The sequence below is a fragment of the Hyperolius riggenbachi genome, chromosome 10 (assembly GCF_040937935.1).
Source record: "Hyperolius riggenbachi isolate aHypRig1 chromosome 10, aHypRig1.pri, whole genome shotgun sequence".
Lineage (NCBI taxonomy): Eukaryota > Metazoa > Chordata > Amphibia > Anura > Hyperoliidae > Hyperolius > Hyperolius riggenbachi.
Genome location: NC_090655.1, coordinates 230,294,415 through 230,311,103, shown reverse-complemented (window position 1 = coordinate 230,311,103; position 16,689 = coordinate 230,294,415). Strand labels below are relative to the sequence as shown.

Genomic DNA, 16,689 nt, shown 5'->3' with positions numbered 1-16,689 from the left:
CTCTCTTTTGATCCCCCCCCCCCCCCCCCCCCCCCAAAAAAAAAAAGGAAAAGAAAAGAAAAATGTGTTTCCAATCTTTTCTCTGTGCCCTTGTTCCACTGTCCCCCGCTGAAGTTACGCGAACAGAGAAGTTGAGAACTTCGGAAGATTGCCCGAGGAGGCCCAAAGACATATTAAACAAAGCTGGTTGGAGAACTTCTCCAGGGCCCGTCAGTGGCACTATGGGAAGGAGACAGAACCTGGAAGGCTATATGGGCACCTGAGCCTTTCTTCTCTATAGGTGTGTGTGGGTGTGGGTGGGGGGGGGGGCTGCTTCATATTTAATGTAAAACATCAGTCACGTGATAACAAAGGTGTGATGTGGATATGAGGGGATAGCCTTATGCAGCATAGGAAGTAGCAAAAGGCATTGTAATGACAGCTGCAGTTCTTCTATTCTCCACAAGATGGAGTATTCATTTCCTGGAAGAGCAAGGCACAGGATAGAAGCTATAGAGTAGTAGGAAGTGCAGAGGAGACATTAGGGGCTGGCAGCCAAGGACTAGGTAATGCCATATTATTTCAATTAATCATATTTACATCCATTAACCGCCCCACCCTTGTGTCCTCTCCTCCATCAGCAGCAGCAAGCAAAGAGCAGCAAAGAGGAGAAACATGTATACTATATAATTCATGTACAGTATGTAGCATTGTTTTAGTAGGTGTGCAGAGTTAGTCATGAAGTTTGCTTATAGTTTGGATGTTTAGATTTAGGGGTTGTTTATAGGGTGAGAATTGGGTAAAAGTTAGTTGTCAGGTTATATTCCTTTTAGGAATGAGTTTATTAATGGCTGGGAGGTGACAGGGAGCTAATATGGTTGAGGTGAGCCAGCATAGGGAACACTTCTCCAATCACAGCAATGTCTACATCTTGAATCTTTCTGATGGGCTTATTCATTCTACAACATATGTGAAAAGAAGCTTGAGAGCTGTCCACCCAATCACATCATCAGAATTTCCTTATGGACTTTCGCACTGACTCCCCTCAACCAGACTAGGGACAGGTAGTAAAGGGTTAAAGATCCATAAGCTGACCATGCAATGCCTAGTTTTTCTGTATTTTGTTTGTTTGTTTTTCAGCAGGTTTGATCAAATAAGATATTATAAAGTGTCCCTGGATTAAGTATTGCATAGTAATAATATAGGATTTGTAGTTCATAAGTGTCTTTCAAAAGTCATCACCTTTAGAAATGTTAAAGTAACACTGAAGCAATAAAAATTAATTAATAATAATATTAATAATCATCATATACTCATCTATGGAGAAGAACGGTTTTGTATCCTATAGAGCCTTCCCTCTCCCCTCTTAGTCCCCATGTTCCGGCGCTGTGAACCCCGTTTTCAGGAACCCTCCGAAGCACTTGTGTCCCCCGAGTGCACTCGCTCACACGCGCAGTACAGACCCGCCCATCTTCAGAAACACTCAGGGACACAAGTGCTTCCAAGGACACCCGGAGGTAGCACATTTGAACAAAGGACAGCCCTGGAGCGAGAGAGGACAGTGGAGGCTCTAAATGATCTGGAGCCTTCCCTCTCTATTGGTAAGTATCTGACTTTTTTATACTGCTACAGAGTTACTTTAAAGAGAGCCCGAAGTGGGCTCATGAAATTAAAAAAAAAAACTAGGCTACCTCATGGGTCCCCGACCTTTTCCAGCCAGGGGACCGCAATCCAACCAAATTTTTTTGTGGGGACCCTCAGTGGCTAGTGGTTTGGGTTTATTGTGGTGTGCAGTGGGTTACCGGGGGGGGGGGGGGGGATGTCGGGTGCAGCGGCATAGCAAGCATAGTTACCCCAGTAGAGGGCGTTTAGTTGCCCCAGTATAGCTAGTATAGTGCCCTAGCAGTTGCCCCAGTATAGTTACCCCAGCATAGCTAGTATAGTTACCCAAGTATAGCTAGTATAGTGCCCCAGTATAGCTAGTATAGTACCCCAGTATGCATAGTATAGTGCCTCAGTATAGTTAGTATAGTGCCCCAGTATAGCTAGTATAGTGCCCCAGTATGAGTAGTATAGTGCCCAAGTATAGCTAGTATAGTGCCCCAGTATAGCTAGTATAGTACCCCAGTATGCATAGTATAGTGCCTCAGTATAGTTAGTATAGTGCCCCAGTATAGCTAGTATAGTGCCCCAGTATGAGTAGTATAGTGCCCAAGTATAGCTAGTATAGTGCCCCAGTATAGGTACTTAAGTTGCCCCAGTATACACTCCCCCTCTGCGGTCACTGCTGGTGTTACCTTGCTTAGCTGGCGGACGCTTTCTCTCTTTTATTCCCCGCTCTTCCATGCGCCACGTGGCTGCTGTGATGAGGCAAGAAGCAGGAGAGCAGCTTCCTGTAGCGGTGATGTGTATCGCCGTTACAAGGGGAACCGCTCTCTTGCTTCCTGCCTCATCACAGCAGCTGCGGGGCGCACTGCTGTGAAGGAAAATAACACGCATGGAGGAGATCTATAATGGTGACTGTGTCTCCCAGGTTCCTATATGGTGTCAAAAAGTCTCTGTCTATTTCTCCATGCAGGTGAGACAGTATTTAGGACACAAGGACCTCTAAAAGGGCATCATGATGGAGAATAAGCCACCCTTCACATCACCAGGTAAGCAGAGGCTTTCATTTTCTTGTAAATGAGAAAGGAGTATGTAGGATTTACTTAGATCCCCACCATCTTATAAACACATAGAAACAATGTATTCAATCAGTGTGTGTGTGTGTTTCCTACAGGTGGATCCAGTAACAGAAACACACCAGAAAGATGTACAGGTCCTCTTTGTTCCCAGGATTGTACACAGGAAGAATACACTAACCCTTACTGTTATCAGGTAAGTGTGAACCTAATGTGACTCCTGAGAGTTTATTTTCCTATGTAGTTTATAGTCATTAGTTTTAAACCGCTAAAGGTGTTATTTTCCCTTATTTTATTGGTTTAGGATACTGGACAAATTGATGTAAAAGTTGAGGTTAAAGAAGAAGAGATAGGCGTGAGGAGTGATCAGCAGCCTGTGGAAGAGGGTGACATAGCAAGGACAATTAAAGAAGAAGACGAGACATATGTGGTGAGTGGACAACAGTATATGAGGGAATGGGACATGATAAGAACAAATAAAGAGGAAGAAGAGGAGACATATGTGAAGAGTGATCAGCAGTCTGTGGAGGAGGATAACAAGACGAGGACAATTAAAGAGGAAGAAGAAACGTTTGTGAGGGATGATCATCAATTTGCAAAACAAGACCATGTGATGATGCTTGTGAAAAATGAGGAATGCCCTGTAGATATTAGCTCAGGTAAGTTACCCTTTACTGGATTTTGTTTCATTACCGCATAAAAATGTTTCAGTTAAGAGAAGATGAATAAATCCATAGTATTCTATATAAGAAGCTAACCAAAGTACCTCCCCTACTATCAAATGTTCCCAACAAATGAGGAGGAGATACTGTACACCATATGAAAGGCCCATCTCCATTCCTCAGTATAACATCATAGTACCAACAAATGAGGAGGAGATACTGTACACCATATGAAAGGCCCATCTCCACTCCTCAGTATAACATCATAGTACCAACAAATGAGGAGGAGATACTGTACACCATATGAAAGGCCCATCTCCATTCCTCTGTATAACATCATAGTGCCAACAAATGAGGAGGAGATACTGAACACCATATGAGAGGCCCATCTCCATTCCTCATTATAACATCATAGTACCAACAAATGAGGAGGAGATACTGTATACCATATGAAAGGCCTATCTCCATTCCTCAGTATAACATCATAGCACCAACAAATGAGGAGGAGATACTGTACACCATATGAAAGGCCCATCTCCATTCCTCAGTATAACATCATAGTACCAACAAATGAGGAAGAGATACTGTACACCATATGAAAGGCCCATCTCCATTCCTCAGTATGGCATCACAGCACCAACAAATGAGGAGATACTGTACACCATATGAAAGGCCCATCTCCATTCCTCAGTATAACATCATAGCACCAACTAATGAGGAGATACTGTACACCATATGAAGGTCCATCTCCATTCCTCAGTATAACATCATAGCACCAACAAATGAGGAGATACTGTACACCATATGAAAGGCCCATCTCCATTCCTCATTATAACATCATAGTGCCAACAAATGAGGAGGAGATACTGTACACCATATGAAAGGCCCATCTCCATTCCTCAGTATAACATCATAGCACCAACAAATAAGGAGGAGATACTGTACAACATATGAAAGGCACATCTCCATTCCTCAGTATAACATTATAGTACCAACAAATGAGGAAGAGATACTGTACACTATATGAAAGGCCCATCTCCATTCCTCAGTATAACATCATAGTACCAACAAATGAGGAGGGGATACTGTACACCATATGAAAGGCCCATCTCCATTCCTCAGTATAACATCATAGTACCAACAAATGAGGAGGAGATACTGTACACCATATGAAAGGCACATCTCCATTCCTCAGTATATCATCATAGTACCAACAAATGAGGAGGATATACTGTACACCATATGAAAGGCCCATCTCCATTCCTCAGTATAACATCATAGTCAGGGCCGGATTTCTGGCAAGGCCCCATAGGCCATGGCCTAGGGCACCAGAAGTTTAGGGGCGGCTCAGTGAGTGGCAGTAAAGCTGTTCTATGCAGCCATCCCTATCTACAAGGACAGCTGTACCATTTGAACTCTCTGTCCTGTACTTGTGCTGTCCCTGCAAGATATGTAAGCTCTATCCTGCAGGTATACATCAGCCTAACTCTCATGGTGACACATTGGGTCCATCATTAAGGAGATGGCAAGCATACCACAAAAGTTCAAAACATAACATATAATTTATACGCATATTACTAAAATAGCTATTGTCTGTGACACCAATGATGGAAAGTAAGGAGAATTCTCGTTGGGGCACACAGAGCTAGCAACCATACAGACGATATAGTTGGCCTTGGGCGGTAAAAAGTATAAATCCGGCCCTGATCATAGTACCAACAAATGAGGAGGAGATACTTTACACCATATGAAAGGCCCATCTCCATTCCTCAGTATAACATCATAGTTGAAAGACACCCAGGTCACTTGTGGGGAAGTTCCAAATCCCAGACTGTTCAGCTGGTGTGGGAACCCCTCAAAATGCCTGTTGCACATGCCAGAGCCCTGTAACATCATTCACTGCTAGAGCCACGAACATGACTGCTGCCTGCACACAGGATAATGAATGTCCTATAACTGTTATTATTTCCCCAATAGATGGACAGGATGTGGAGAGCACCTCAGAGGGACAATTTATTTCACCTCCAGATGATAATACAGAAGATAATGGCGTCAGACAACATTCTCCAGGAGGAAAGCCCATTACTGGAAATACACATCACAGACTTTACCATGAGGACAGATCACTAGATCCCTCTAATCCTGAGGAGTCCTCTGACACATCACTTCCTGTTACCCCAGATACTAATCCAGGAACTCATGGTACAAATATGTCATCAGATCAGTATAATTATGGGGAATCCCCTCTGGCCATATCACATACTATTAGACCCACTGGTGATAAGAGGTTTACATGTTTTGAATGCGACAGACATTTCACAAGGAATTCAGTTCTAATTATGCATCAAATAAGTCATACAGGCAAGCGTCCATTTTCCTGTTCAGAGTGTGGGAAAAGTTTTGTTCAGAAAGGATATCTTCGTCGTCACCAGAGAAGCCATGTAGGCAAGCGTCCTTTTTCATGTCCTGAATGTGGGAAAGATTTTAAATACAAAACTGTTCTTATAAGACATCAGAAAACTCATACAGGCGAGCGTCTTTATTCATGTTCAGAATGTGGGAAAAAGTTCTTTGAAAAAACAGACCTAATCACACACCATAGAGCCCACACAGGGGAACGTCCTTTTCCATGTTCAGAATGTGGAAAAAGTTTTTTCAGGAAAGAACATCTCATTAGGCACCAAAAAAGTCACACGGGCGAGCAGCCTTTTGCTTGTTCAGAGTGTGGGAAAGGTTTTATTGAGAAGAGGATGCTTGTTAGGCACCAGAAAACTCACACAGGTGAGCGTCCTTTTTCATGTCCTGAGTGTGGGAAAGGTTTTATCGGAAAAACAGATTTTAATACGCACCAGAGAAGTCACGCTGGTGAACATCCTCGTGTCTGGAATGTGGGAAGCGTTTTATTCAGAAATCACATCTTAATACACACAAGAGAAGTCACACAGGTGAGCGTCCTTTTTTATGTTCAGAGTGTGGGAAAAGTTTTGCAGACAAAAGAAACCTTATTGCACATCAGAGAACACATCCTAGCTGATGCTGTTATCTGTTAGGGTGATGTTTACACACATCATTTTCCTTACTACTGAAAGAAAAATGCATTACAGTATCTAGGAAGTGTATGACTGAGATAAAGGATTCTAATAGACGATTTCACCCAAATGTGACATTCAAGGTATAGGCAGAGTCATCTGCTGGCTTATTTCAGCTCTTGGACCACAATTCCTGGCTCTCTTCCTGGTTACTGTTGGGTGTTGCTGATTTTACCACCTCTTTTCTTTGCATCCTCTCGAATCTAAAGAAGAACATTTTGCAGAGGAGGCGGAGCCGCTCAATAATGGTGGCAACAGAGGTGAGACTCCCAAGGATGATGTTTAGAGAAAGTGACAGATGCCTATAACTAATAGAACCATTGCTATCTGACTGTTGGCTCACCCTAACCCTTTTTTTGTTTGACTTTAAAGGACAATTGTAGTGAGAAAAATATAGAGACTGCTATATTTATTTCTTTTTAAACAATACAAGTTGCCTGGCAGCCCTGCTGGTCGATTTGGCTGCAGTAGTGTCTAACACCAGCAACAAGCATGCAGCTATTCTTGTCAGATCTGACAATAATGTCAGAAACACCTGATCAGCTGCATGCTTGTTCAGGGTCTATGGCTAAACATTTTATAGACAGAGGATCAGCAGGACAGCCAGGCAACTGGTATTGCTTAAAAAGTAAAAAAAAAAATGTCAGCCTCCATATCACTCTCACTACAGTTGTCCTTTGAGCAATACCAGTTGCCTGGCTATCCTGCTGATCTTCTGCCTCTAATACTTGCAGCCATAGACCCTGAACAAGCATGCAGCAGATCAGACATTATTGTCAGATCTGACAAGATTAGCTGCATGCTTGTTTCTGGTCTAATTCAGACACTACTGCAGCCAAATAGATCAGAAGGGCTGCCAGGCAAATTGTATTGTTTAAAGGGACTCTGTAACAAAAATGTCATTGTGTTTTCTACCATCCTACAGGTTCCTAAACCTATTATAATGTGCTCTGGCTTACTGCAGCACTTTCTACTATCACTGTCTCTGTAATAAATCAGCTTATCTTTCCCCTGTCGGACTTGTGGTCCTGTGTCTGGAAGGCTGCCAACTCTTCAGTGTGATCTGCTATGCATGCCCCCTCTATGCACACTCCTCTGTGTGTGTGTGTTATTTACATTAGCCAGCTTTTCTCTGCTCTCTTATCTTTTACAAGCTGGATAAATGCTCTGTTCACATACTGATGAGTCACATACTGCAGAATTACAGACAACCGGGCAGAGCTGTCTGCAAGAAGAAACAAACAATCAGCTTGTAACTCTTCAGTGAGCTGCAGGGGGAAAGAAACACACAAATGATCTCTTGAGATTCAAAAGGAAGGCTGTATACAGCCTGATTGTGTATGGATGTATTTTCTATGTGTGGGCATACTGTACATCAACCTACTTCCTGTTTTGGTGGCCATTTTGTTTGTTTACAAACAAACTTTTAAAAACTGTTTTTGACTACTTTTAATGCGGCGGGGAGCAGCGAAATTGTGACAGAGGGGAATAGGAGATGTCCCCTAACACACTGGTATGTTTACTTTTGTGTGATTTTAACAATACAGATTCTCTTTAAAAGGAAATAAATAGGGCAGCCTCCATATACCTCTCACTTTAGTTGTCCTTAAAGGTGAACATGAAGCAGGACACACACAAAAAAGCCAGTCTCGCTTACCACCAATCCAAGTAGGTGAAACTCTTTCTTTCATTAATGCTCTACTGCAATTGGAAAAATTGGGAGAAAACTCTCTCCTGGTACATCTTGCCTGTGTGCTGTGTCCAATCTAAGTGGTGTTTCCTGGCTTGATTTTTTCCAGATGGTACTTGTCCCAATTTTTGTCTTGTATATTTACAGATTACAATTGTTTGTGAAGGCCTGAAGAAGGTCACTCCGAAACAAGTCGACGTTGTCGCCTTTTTAAACAATTGCATATTTCAACATATGTTTTTGGTACTTGATAATGGGATGTTGTTTGCAAAGATGAATTCGCTTGAAGATTTGTGAATTCTGTTTTAACAAAATAACTTTTTAATACATTAAAATTTAAGATCATCTTGAAACTTTTTTGTCTCTTCAAAAATATTTTTTTACTATATATCCTTGTACTTATATGGTAATGCTCTACTGCCTAATAGCAGTACTGAACTATTAGCACAACTCCAAAAGGATCATTGACTTACAATCATCAATTGCATAACATAGACTAGACACATAGACACAGGAAGCGAGTGATTATACAAAATAACTTTGCACATTACAGAACAAGCAAACACTGGGAAATTTTATATATATATATATATAAATGTTAAATGTTTGCATTTTATTTGCATTTTCATTTTTTTTTTTTTTAAATATTTTATCATTTTTATCTTTTTTATGCAGACACCACTTTATTTTTTTCACTGCAGTGTGCACGAGTGCAACAAATGATTGTTGGTTGACTGTAGGATACCATAGATGATCAATTAAAATCTTATTAATTAAATTATATGCATATGCATAATTTTGTGATTTTATTATTGATAATCATATGCTAACCATATACAATTAAGCTATTTGTTTGTATTATGTTTGTGCACAAATTAATGTACTGAATTGATTATTTATTCATAAATTTTATTGATTATTTTCAAATTGCTTGTCACCAGCTAATTATAGCAGAAATCCTAATTTAAGAGCGGTTTGATATCTGAATTACACAAAAAAGCATTAGATACTTAGCAATATAAATGGAAGTCTCTGAATCCCATACAGCCTTCCTGGTCCTCTTATTCATCTTATTTTTCCAGCTCTGTGCCCCGGTCAAGATCTTCAACCTGCTAGACTATCACTTCAGTACTCCTCATGCAGGCTTCGGCCATACTTGCGTTCCCGAGGACTTCCAAAGACGAGTGCCTCCATACTTAGCACATGTGAGTCTGGGCCAGTGGCATACCTACCAAAAGGCTGCAAGTGCTCATAGCACTGGGTGTAGCCATGGCTAGAGGTGCCACTGTGGTGCTCAGTCACTGTGTTTTTCCACCTGGGACCTTTTGTCATAGTTTGAGCAACATTTGTCTCTGGATAGTGTACTGGTTAAGGGCACCACTTTTGACATTGGAGACCAGGGTTTAAATCCTGGCTAGGGTCAGTACCTATTCTGTAAGTTCAAGGCAAGGCTCCCAAACACTGCAGGGTGGTCTCTTGAGCGCGTCCCAGTGGCTGCAGCTCTTGAGCGCTTTGAGTCTGGCAGGAGAAAAGCGCTATACAAATGTTCAGATTATTATTATTATTTGGGAAAATAGCTGCAGGCAATGCAGAGGACTGTACTACTTCTTGCACTAGATGTAGCACCCCTCCCCCTTCCTGTCCGTGGGCAATATGTCTCCTCACTCTCTGCACACAGCCCGCAGTGAGTGAATGTGCAGAGCAGCAAGGTGAGTAGAGAGAATGATTGCTGTGCTGCAGCTGGGACATTAGCAGGGAGAGGTGGCAGGATGTGATTAGTGCTTCAGAAGTTGCCTGTCATAAGTAGCTATGTGCACTGGCTGCTGTAATACCAGAGTGCATGGGATCCAGAGCCTTTTCTCTATATAGGTGAGTATCTAACCTGATGCGTTTCCTCCATTCATGATCTGTAGAGATGGCCATTTGGTTGCTAATAATTGTGGCTTGCATTTAATTTTAATGCAATTTGAATGTAACTTGTAATTGGACAATTGTAAAAAAAAAAAAGACAGATCTTGTGATTGGGCCATCCCCAAGCTATATACAATTTGCCTTATACATGCATGGTAGGCAGGATTATTTGCATCTTATTGACCAGCTTTAATGATCTGCACCAGGGCCTGTGAAATGCTGGCAGCTGCTTGGATGTTGTTTCCATCTATTGTTGTAGAGCTCAGCTAATAAAGCATTGTAAAATCTAACGATCGCTGCTTATTTCCATCTTTCTCCTGCAACCAACTTGCCGCTTCCTCGGACAAGATAATTACATGGTTAAAGGGATCCTGAGTGAGAAGAATATAGAGGCTGCCATATTTATTTCCTTTTAAACAATACCAGTTGCCAGGCAGCCCTGCTGGTCAATTTGGCTGCAGTAGTGACTGAATCACACCAGAAAAAAGTATGCAGCTAATCTTGTCAGATCTGACAATAATGTCACAAACACCTGATCTGCTGCATGCTTGTTCAGGGTCTATGGATAAAAGTATTACAGGTAGATGATTAGCAGGATAGCCAGCCAACTAGGGAATAAATATGGCAGCCTCCAAAACCCTCTCACTTCAAGTGTCCTTTAACGTAATTGTCCAAGTATGTAAAAAAAAAAAAAAGATCCACGTACCTGGGGCTTCCTCCAGCCCGTGGCAGCCATCCTGTGCCCTCACCGCAGCTCCAGAGGCTCCCGGTCTTCTCCGCTGGTGCAGCTGACCTCGTTGCCAGGTCGGGCTCCGATTCGGCTTCTTCTACGCTCCACTGCGCGGGTCACATGGTCTCCCTAACGTCATCAGGACGGTACTGTGCAGGCGCCTGCGCAGTACCGTCCTGATGAAGTCGGAGGGACCACGTGACCCGCTCAGTGGAGCGCAGAAGAAGCCGACCCAGAACCCGACCTGGCAAGGTCGGCTGCGCCATCGGAGAAGACCGGGAGCCTCTGGAGCTGCGGCGAGGGCACAGGGCGGCTGCCACGGGCTGGAGGAAGCCCCAGGTAAGTGGATCTTTTTTTTTTCACATGATTGGACAATCACTTTAAGTATAAGCTGGAAGCTTTATCCAGACATCCAGGTAGGTGATCCAGTTTAGTTTGTTTTTGTTTTTTTCATGCACTCAGAGGTACAGATAACTGCACTTCTATATGTAGCTGCAGATGTGCATTAAGCCTTTTGGTTCTAGAATATAAAGTGATAATGATCAGGGATTTCTGGGAAGGCTACAAAGGCCCGAGCCTTGGGCAGCAGCTGGCCAAGAGGCGGCTGGACATGGAAGAGGCTGCAAATGAAATACAGAGGCTGCAAGTAAGGAGCAGCACATGGAAATAGGGAGCTGCTGTGCGCACCCTCTGAGCATTCCCGCTGTGCGCACCCTCTGAGCATTCCCGCTGTGCGCACCCTCTGAGCATTCCCTCTGTGCGCACCCTCTGAGCATTCCCTCTGTGCATTCCCTCTGTGCGCACCCTCTGAGCATTCCCTCTGTGCGCACCCTCTGAGCATTCCCTCTGTATGCACCCTCTGAGCATTCCCTCTGTGCCCACTATCTGAGCATTCCCTCTGTGCGCACCCTCTGAGCATTCCCTCTGTGGGCACCCTCTGAGCATTCCCTCTGTGCCCACCCTCTGAGCATTCCCGCTGTGCGCACCCTCTGAGCATTCCCTCTGTGCGCACCCTCTGAGCATTTCCTCTATGTGCACCCTCTGAGCATTCCCTCTGTGCGCACCCTCTGAGCATTCCCTCTGAGCATTCCCTCTGTGCCCACCCTCTGAGCATTCCCGCTGTGCGCACCCTCTGAGCATTCCTGCTGTGCGCACCCTCTGAGCATTCCCTCTGTGCGCACCCTCTGAGCATTCCCTCTGTGCGCACCCTCTGAGCATTTCCTCTATGTGCACCCTCTGAGCATTCCCTTTGTGCCCACCGCCTGAGCATTCTCTTTGCGCCCACCCTCTGAGCATTCCCTCTGTGCGCACCATCTGATCATTCCCTCTGTGCGCACCCTGTGAGCAGTCCCGCTGTGCGCACCCTCCGTGTGTCCATCCCACACCCACCCTCTGTGCAGCCCCCTGTAATTCCTACCACAGCTAGTCTAATATCCTATCTTTATTAATATTAATTATTATGAATTTATATAACATGGACATTCTATAATTGGGGATGAGCTCCAGCATTCGGATTCTGAATTCCGATTTAAATGTGTGGGCCATGGCAGGGAGGCAATTAACCTACCCTTGCTGCCACCTATAGCCAATGTGCTCCACATTGCTTTCCATCACATTCCATCTCTCCAATGCTTCCTCCTTCAAACCAAGAGGGTGAAAGTATTGGAGGGACATGAAATGCAATGTGGAGAACATCGGCTAAAGGCCGTGACAAGGGTAAGCTAACTGCTGCCCTGGTGTCCTGTGTCCTCCTCTGTCCCTGTGTTCTCCATTGTCCCCACGTCATCCGCTTAACCCATGTCTCCGCTGCGCTGTGCCCATGTCCTCTTTTGCTGTCCCCGTGTCTTACGCTGTACCCCCTTTGCTCCGATGTCCTGCTGTGTCCCCCTCTGTCTTCCCTAAATCTCCGCCTTCCCCCAACTCCATGTTCAAGCAGTCTCCCGAGTGTAGCTTCAGCCAAAGAGGAAGATGTATGGTAACTTGTGTTATCACTGTAGCCACTGTTGTCTGGGAGAGTGCATTGCTCCATCATCGGCCAATCACTGCACTTGCTAAGTAGTGTTATAAACTGTTATAAATCACCTTTTCCTCCGGCACCAGCAAACTCATCCGCGAGAGTTGCACACACGACTCATCACAGCAAGCAGGAGATAGACTTTCTCAGGCTTCTTCAAAGTTTGATAGAGTTTATTAAGTACACATCTATACAGATACAGTTCATCATATCCTGGCCAAGCAAAGTTCCATGTTGCGTTACAGCGGCGTGATTACCTTCCTGCTGAGGGCAATCAGGTCTCCTTAAATCTATCCTACGTTACATCTTCTAGACTACCTATGTACAGCATACATTATATCAAATTACATAAAGAAAGGAATATAATTAGGTGTTCCAGTCAGCATATAGAGAGCAGGAAAGTAGGAATCAGAGAGAGCTCCGTCAGCCCACCCGGCCCTTTAATACCGACTAGGAAAGAGTTAAATGTGACCTTATCTTAGCCATCCCCTAGACCCGACTATTGGTTTAGACCCCTCGTGGTGTCCTAATACACACCTACTCGATTAATATTTAATGACCACTTTCACTTACTTACAGGAATGTAATATTTGTAAACATGGCCTATGTTGATTGTTCTCGTAGTCCATTTGTCTGGGGCATTGTAGGCCTGTGGCCTTCCTTCAGGAACATGTTCTCAGTATTTGCTTGTTATTCATCTGTTTCAAGCAAACACTGAGATGCTTCTGCCTACATCACAAGAAACTCTGTTTTAAAGGTATATTCTGCGAACAAGCCTTTTACATAAACTCAGTCCAAATAACTGAGGCCTACTTAAATTATAACAAGTAGCAGCGTGTGCAGTGATTGGTCCGATGACCGACGAGACCATTGGCTCCAGTCAGTGCAACTTTTGTGTTCTAAGCATGATTTTGTTGTGATTTACATTCAGCTTGTTGGTAGTATCGGCCTATATTTGGTAAATTCTGCATGTCATTGGTATTATATGCATACTATTGCTATTCTGTACTTTTCTTTGGTAATAGCTGCATACCTTGCCTGGTTTTATTTCCTAAAAATAGGCAGAGTGACTTGGGGTGGGGCGGAGTTTAGGGCGCCAGAACTTCTGTGCCTATAGGCTCCTGAGCTGTAAATCCAGCTCTGCTCACAGGAAATTCCTAGGCAGAGGTGAGGTATCAGGAAGTAGAGACTAAAATCCTTGCCCATTCTTCTTTGCAAAACAGCTCCAGCTCAGTCAGATTAGATGGACAGCGTTTGTGAACAGCAGTTTTCAGATCTTGCCACAGATTTTCAATTGGATTTAGATCTGGGCTTTAACTGGGCCATTCTAACACTTGGATATGTTTTGTTTAAAACCATTCCATTGTTGCCCTGGCTTTATGTTTAGGGCCGTAGTCCTGCTGGAAGGTGAACCTCCACCCCAGTCTCAAGTCTTTTGCAGACTCCAAGAGGTTTTCTTCCAAGATTGCCGTGTATTTGGCTCCATCCATCTTCCCATCAACTCTAACCAGCTTCCCTGTCCCTGCTGAAGATAAGCACCCCCAGAACATGATACTGCCACCACCATATTTGACAGTGGGGATGGTGTGTTCAGAGTGATGTGCAGTGTTAGTTTTCCGCGACACATAGCGTTTTTCATTTTGGCCAAAAAGTTCCGTTTTGGTCTCATCTGACCGGAGCACCTTCTTCCACATGTTTGCTGTGTCCTCCACATGGCTTGTGGCAAACTGCAAACTGGACTTCTTATGCTTTTCTGTTAACAATGGCTTTCTTCTTGCCACTCTTCCATAAAGGCCAATTTTGTGCAGTGCATGACTAATAGTTGTCCTATGGACAGATTCCCCCACCTGAGCTGTAGATCTCTGCAGTTCGTCCAGAGTCACCATGGGCCTCTTGACTGCATTTCTGATCAGCGCTCTCCTTGTTCGGCCTGTGAGTTTAGGTGGACGGCCTTGTCTTGGTAGGTTTACAGTTGTGCTATACTCCTTCCATTTCTGAATGATCGTTTGAACAGTGCTCCATGGGATGTTCAAGGCTATGGAAATCTTTTTGTAGCCTAAGCCTGCTTTAAATTTCTCAATAACGTTATCCCTGACCTGTCTGGTGTGTTCTTTGGACTTCATGGTGTTGTTGCTTCCAATATTGTCTTAGACAACCTCTGAGGTGTATTGGTCTTTCATGTGGAATTCCAATAAAATTAATTCATGTTTGTGGCAGTAATATGACAAAATGTGGAAAACTTCAAGGGGGCCAAATACTTTTGCAAGCCACTGCGCAGTCCGCTCCGGCCCACGTGGCCGTGATTGACAGCGCTGATCGTGCAGGAGCAGTACACAGCGACCTCCATGTCGCTCTGATGTCATCGCCGGGGACCGGGTCGGAGCTCTGGCGAACGGCTGCGGGCAGAGCTGCGGCAAGGGAGGTCCTGGGAGCTTGGGGCTGGAGGAAGCCCCCAAAAAGTACCACCCATTTTATTATATTTGCCCTGATGACTACTTTAAGGACCAGACACTTTTTTCCATTCAGACCACTGCAGCTTTAACGGTTTATTGCTCGGTCATACAACCTACTATCTAAATTAATTTTACCTCCTTTTCTTGTCACTAATACAGATTTGTTTTGGTGCTATTTGATTGCTGCTGTGATTTTTAGTTTTTATTATATTCATCAAAAAAGACATGAATTTTGTAAAAAAAAAATGATTTTTTTTTTAACTTTCTGTGCTGACATTTTTCAAATAAAGTAACATTTTTATATACATTTTTGTCCAAATTTATTGTGCTACATGTCTTTGATAAAAAAAAAAGAATCCAATAAGTATATTTATACACTTTACATTTATGTTTACAAACTATGGTGCAAAAAGTTCATTTTCACATTTTGAAGCATCTCTGACTTTTCTGAGCACCTGTCATGTTTTATGAGGTGCTAGAATTCCAGGATAGTATAAATACCCCCCAAATGACCCCAGTTTGGAAAGAAGACATCCCAAAGTATTCACTAAGAGGCATGGTGAGTTCATAGAAGATTTTATTTTTTGTCACAAGTTAGCAGAAAATGACACTTTGTGACAAAAAATAAAATAAAAAAAAGTTTCCATTTCTGCTAACTTGTGACAAAAAAAATGAAATCTGCCACGGACTCACCATGCCCCTCTCTAAATACTTTGGGATGTCTACTTTCCAAAATGGGGTCATTTGTGGTGTGTGATTACTGTCCTGGCATTTTGGGGGTGCTAAATTGTAAGCACCCCTGTAAAGCCTAAAGGTGCTCATAGGACTTTGGGCCCCTTAGCGCACCTAGGCTGCAAAAATGTGTTATGTGGTATCGCCGTACTCAGGAGAAATAGTATAATGTGTTTTGGGGTGTATTTTTACACATACCCATGCTGGTTGGGAGAAATATCTCTGTAAATGAGATTTTAAAAAAAAAAATTTTTACACACAATTGTCCATTTACAGGGATATTTCTCCCACCCAGCATAGGTATGTGTAAAAATACACCCCAAAACACATTATACTACTTCTCCTGAGTACGGCAATACCACATGTGTGACACTTTTTTGCAGCCTAGGTGCGCTAAGGGGCCCAACGTCCTATGAGTACCTTTAGGATTTCACAGGTCATTTCGAGGCATTTGGTTTCTAGACTACTCCTCACGGTTTAGAGACCCTAAAATGCCAGGGCAGTATAGGAACTCACAAGTGACCCCATTTTAGAAAGAAGACATCCCAAGGTATTCTGTTAGGAGTATTGTGAGTTTATAGAAGTTTTTTTTTTTTTTTCACAAAGTGTCATTTTCCACTAACTTGTGACAAAAAATAAAATCTTCTATAAACTCACCATACACCTAACGGAATACATTGAGGTATCTTCTTTCTAAAATTGGGTCACTTGTGGGGTTCCTATACTGCCCTGGCATTTTAGGGGCCCA

At 43.3% G+C, this 16,689-nt stretch overlaps 1 protein-coding gene across 1 annotated transcript; it reads left to right on the top strand.

Moving 5' to 3' along the window:
* The first annotated feature begins 502 nt into the window (after nucleotides 1-502).
* LOC137534739 (gastrula zinc finger protein XlCGF57.1-like) lies at nucleotides 503-6,804 on the top strand. The gene is made up of 5 exons (XM_068256362.1): nucleotides 503-545; nucleotides 2,558-2,633; nucleotides 2,759-2,856; nucleotides 2,965-3,319; nucleotides 5,300-6,804. The coding sequence occupies exons 2-5, from the start codon at nucleotides 2,600-2,602 to the stop codon at nucleotides 6,370-6,372; spliced, it is 1,560 nt and encodes a 519-aa protein (XP_068112463.1). The 5' UTR covers nucleotides 503-545; nucleotides 2,558-2,599; the 3' UTR covers nucleotides 6,373-6,804.
* Nucleotides 6,805-16,689: the final 9,885 nt, after the last annotated feature.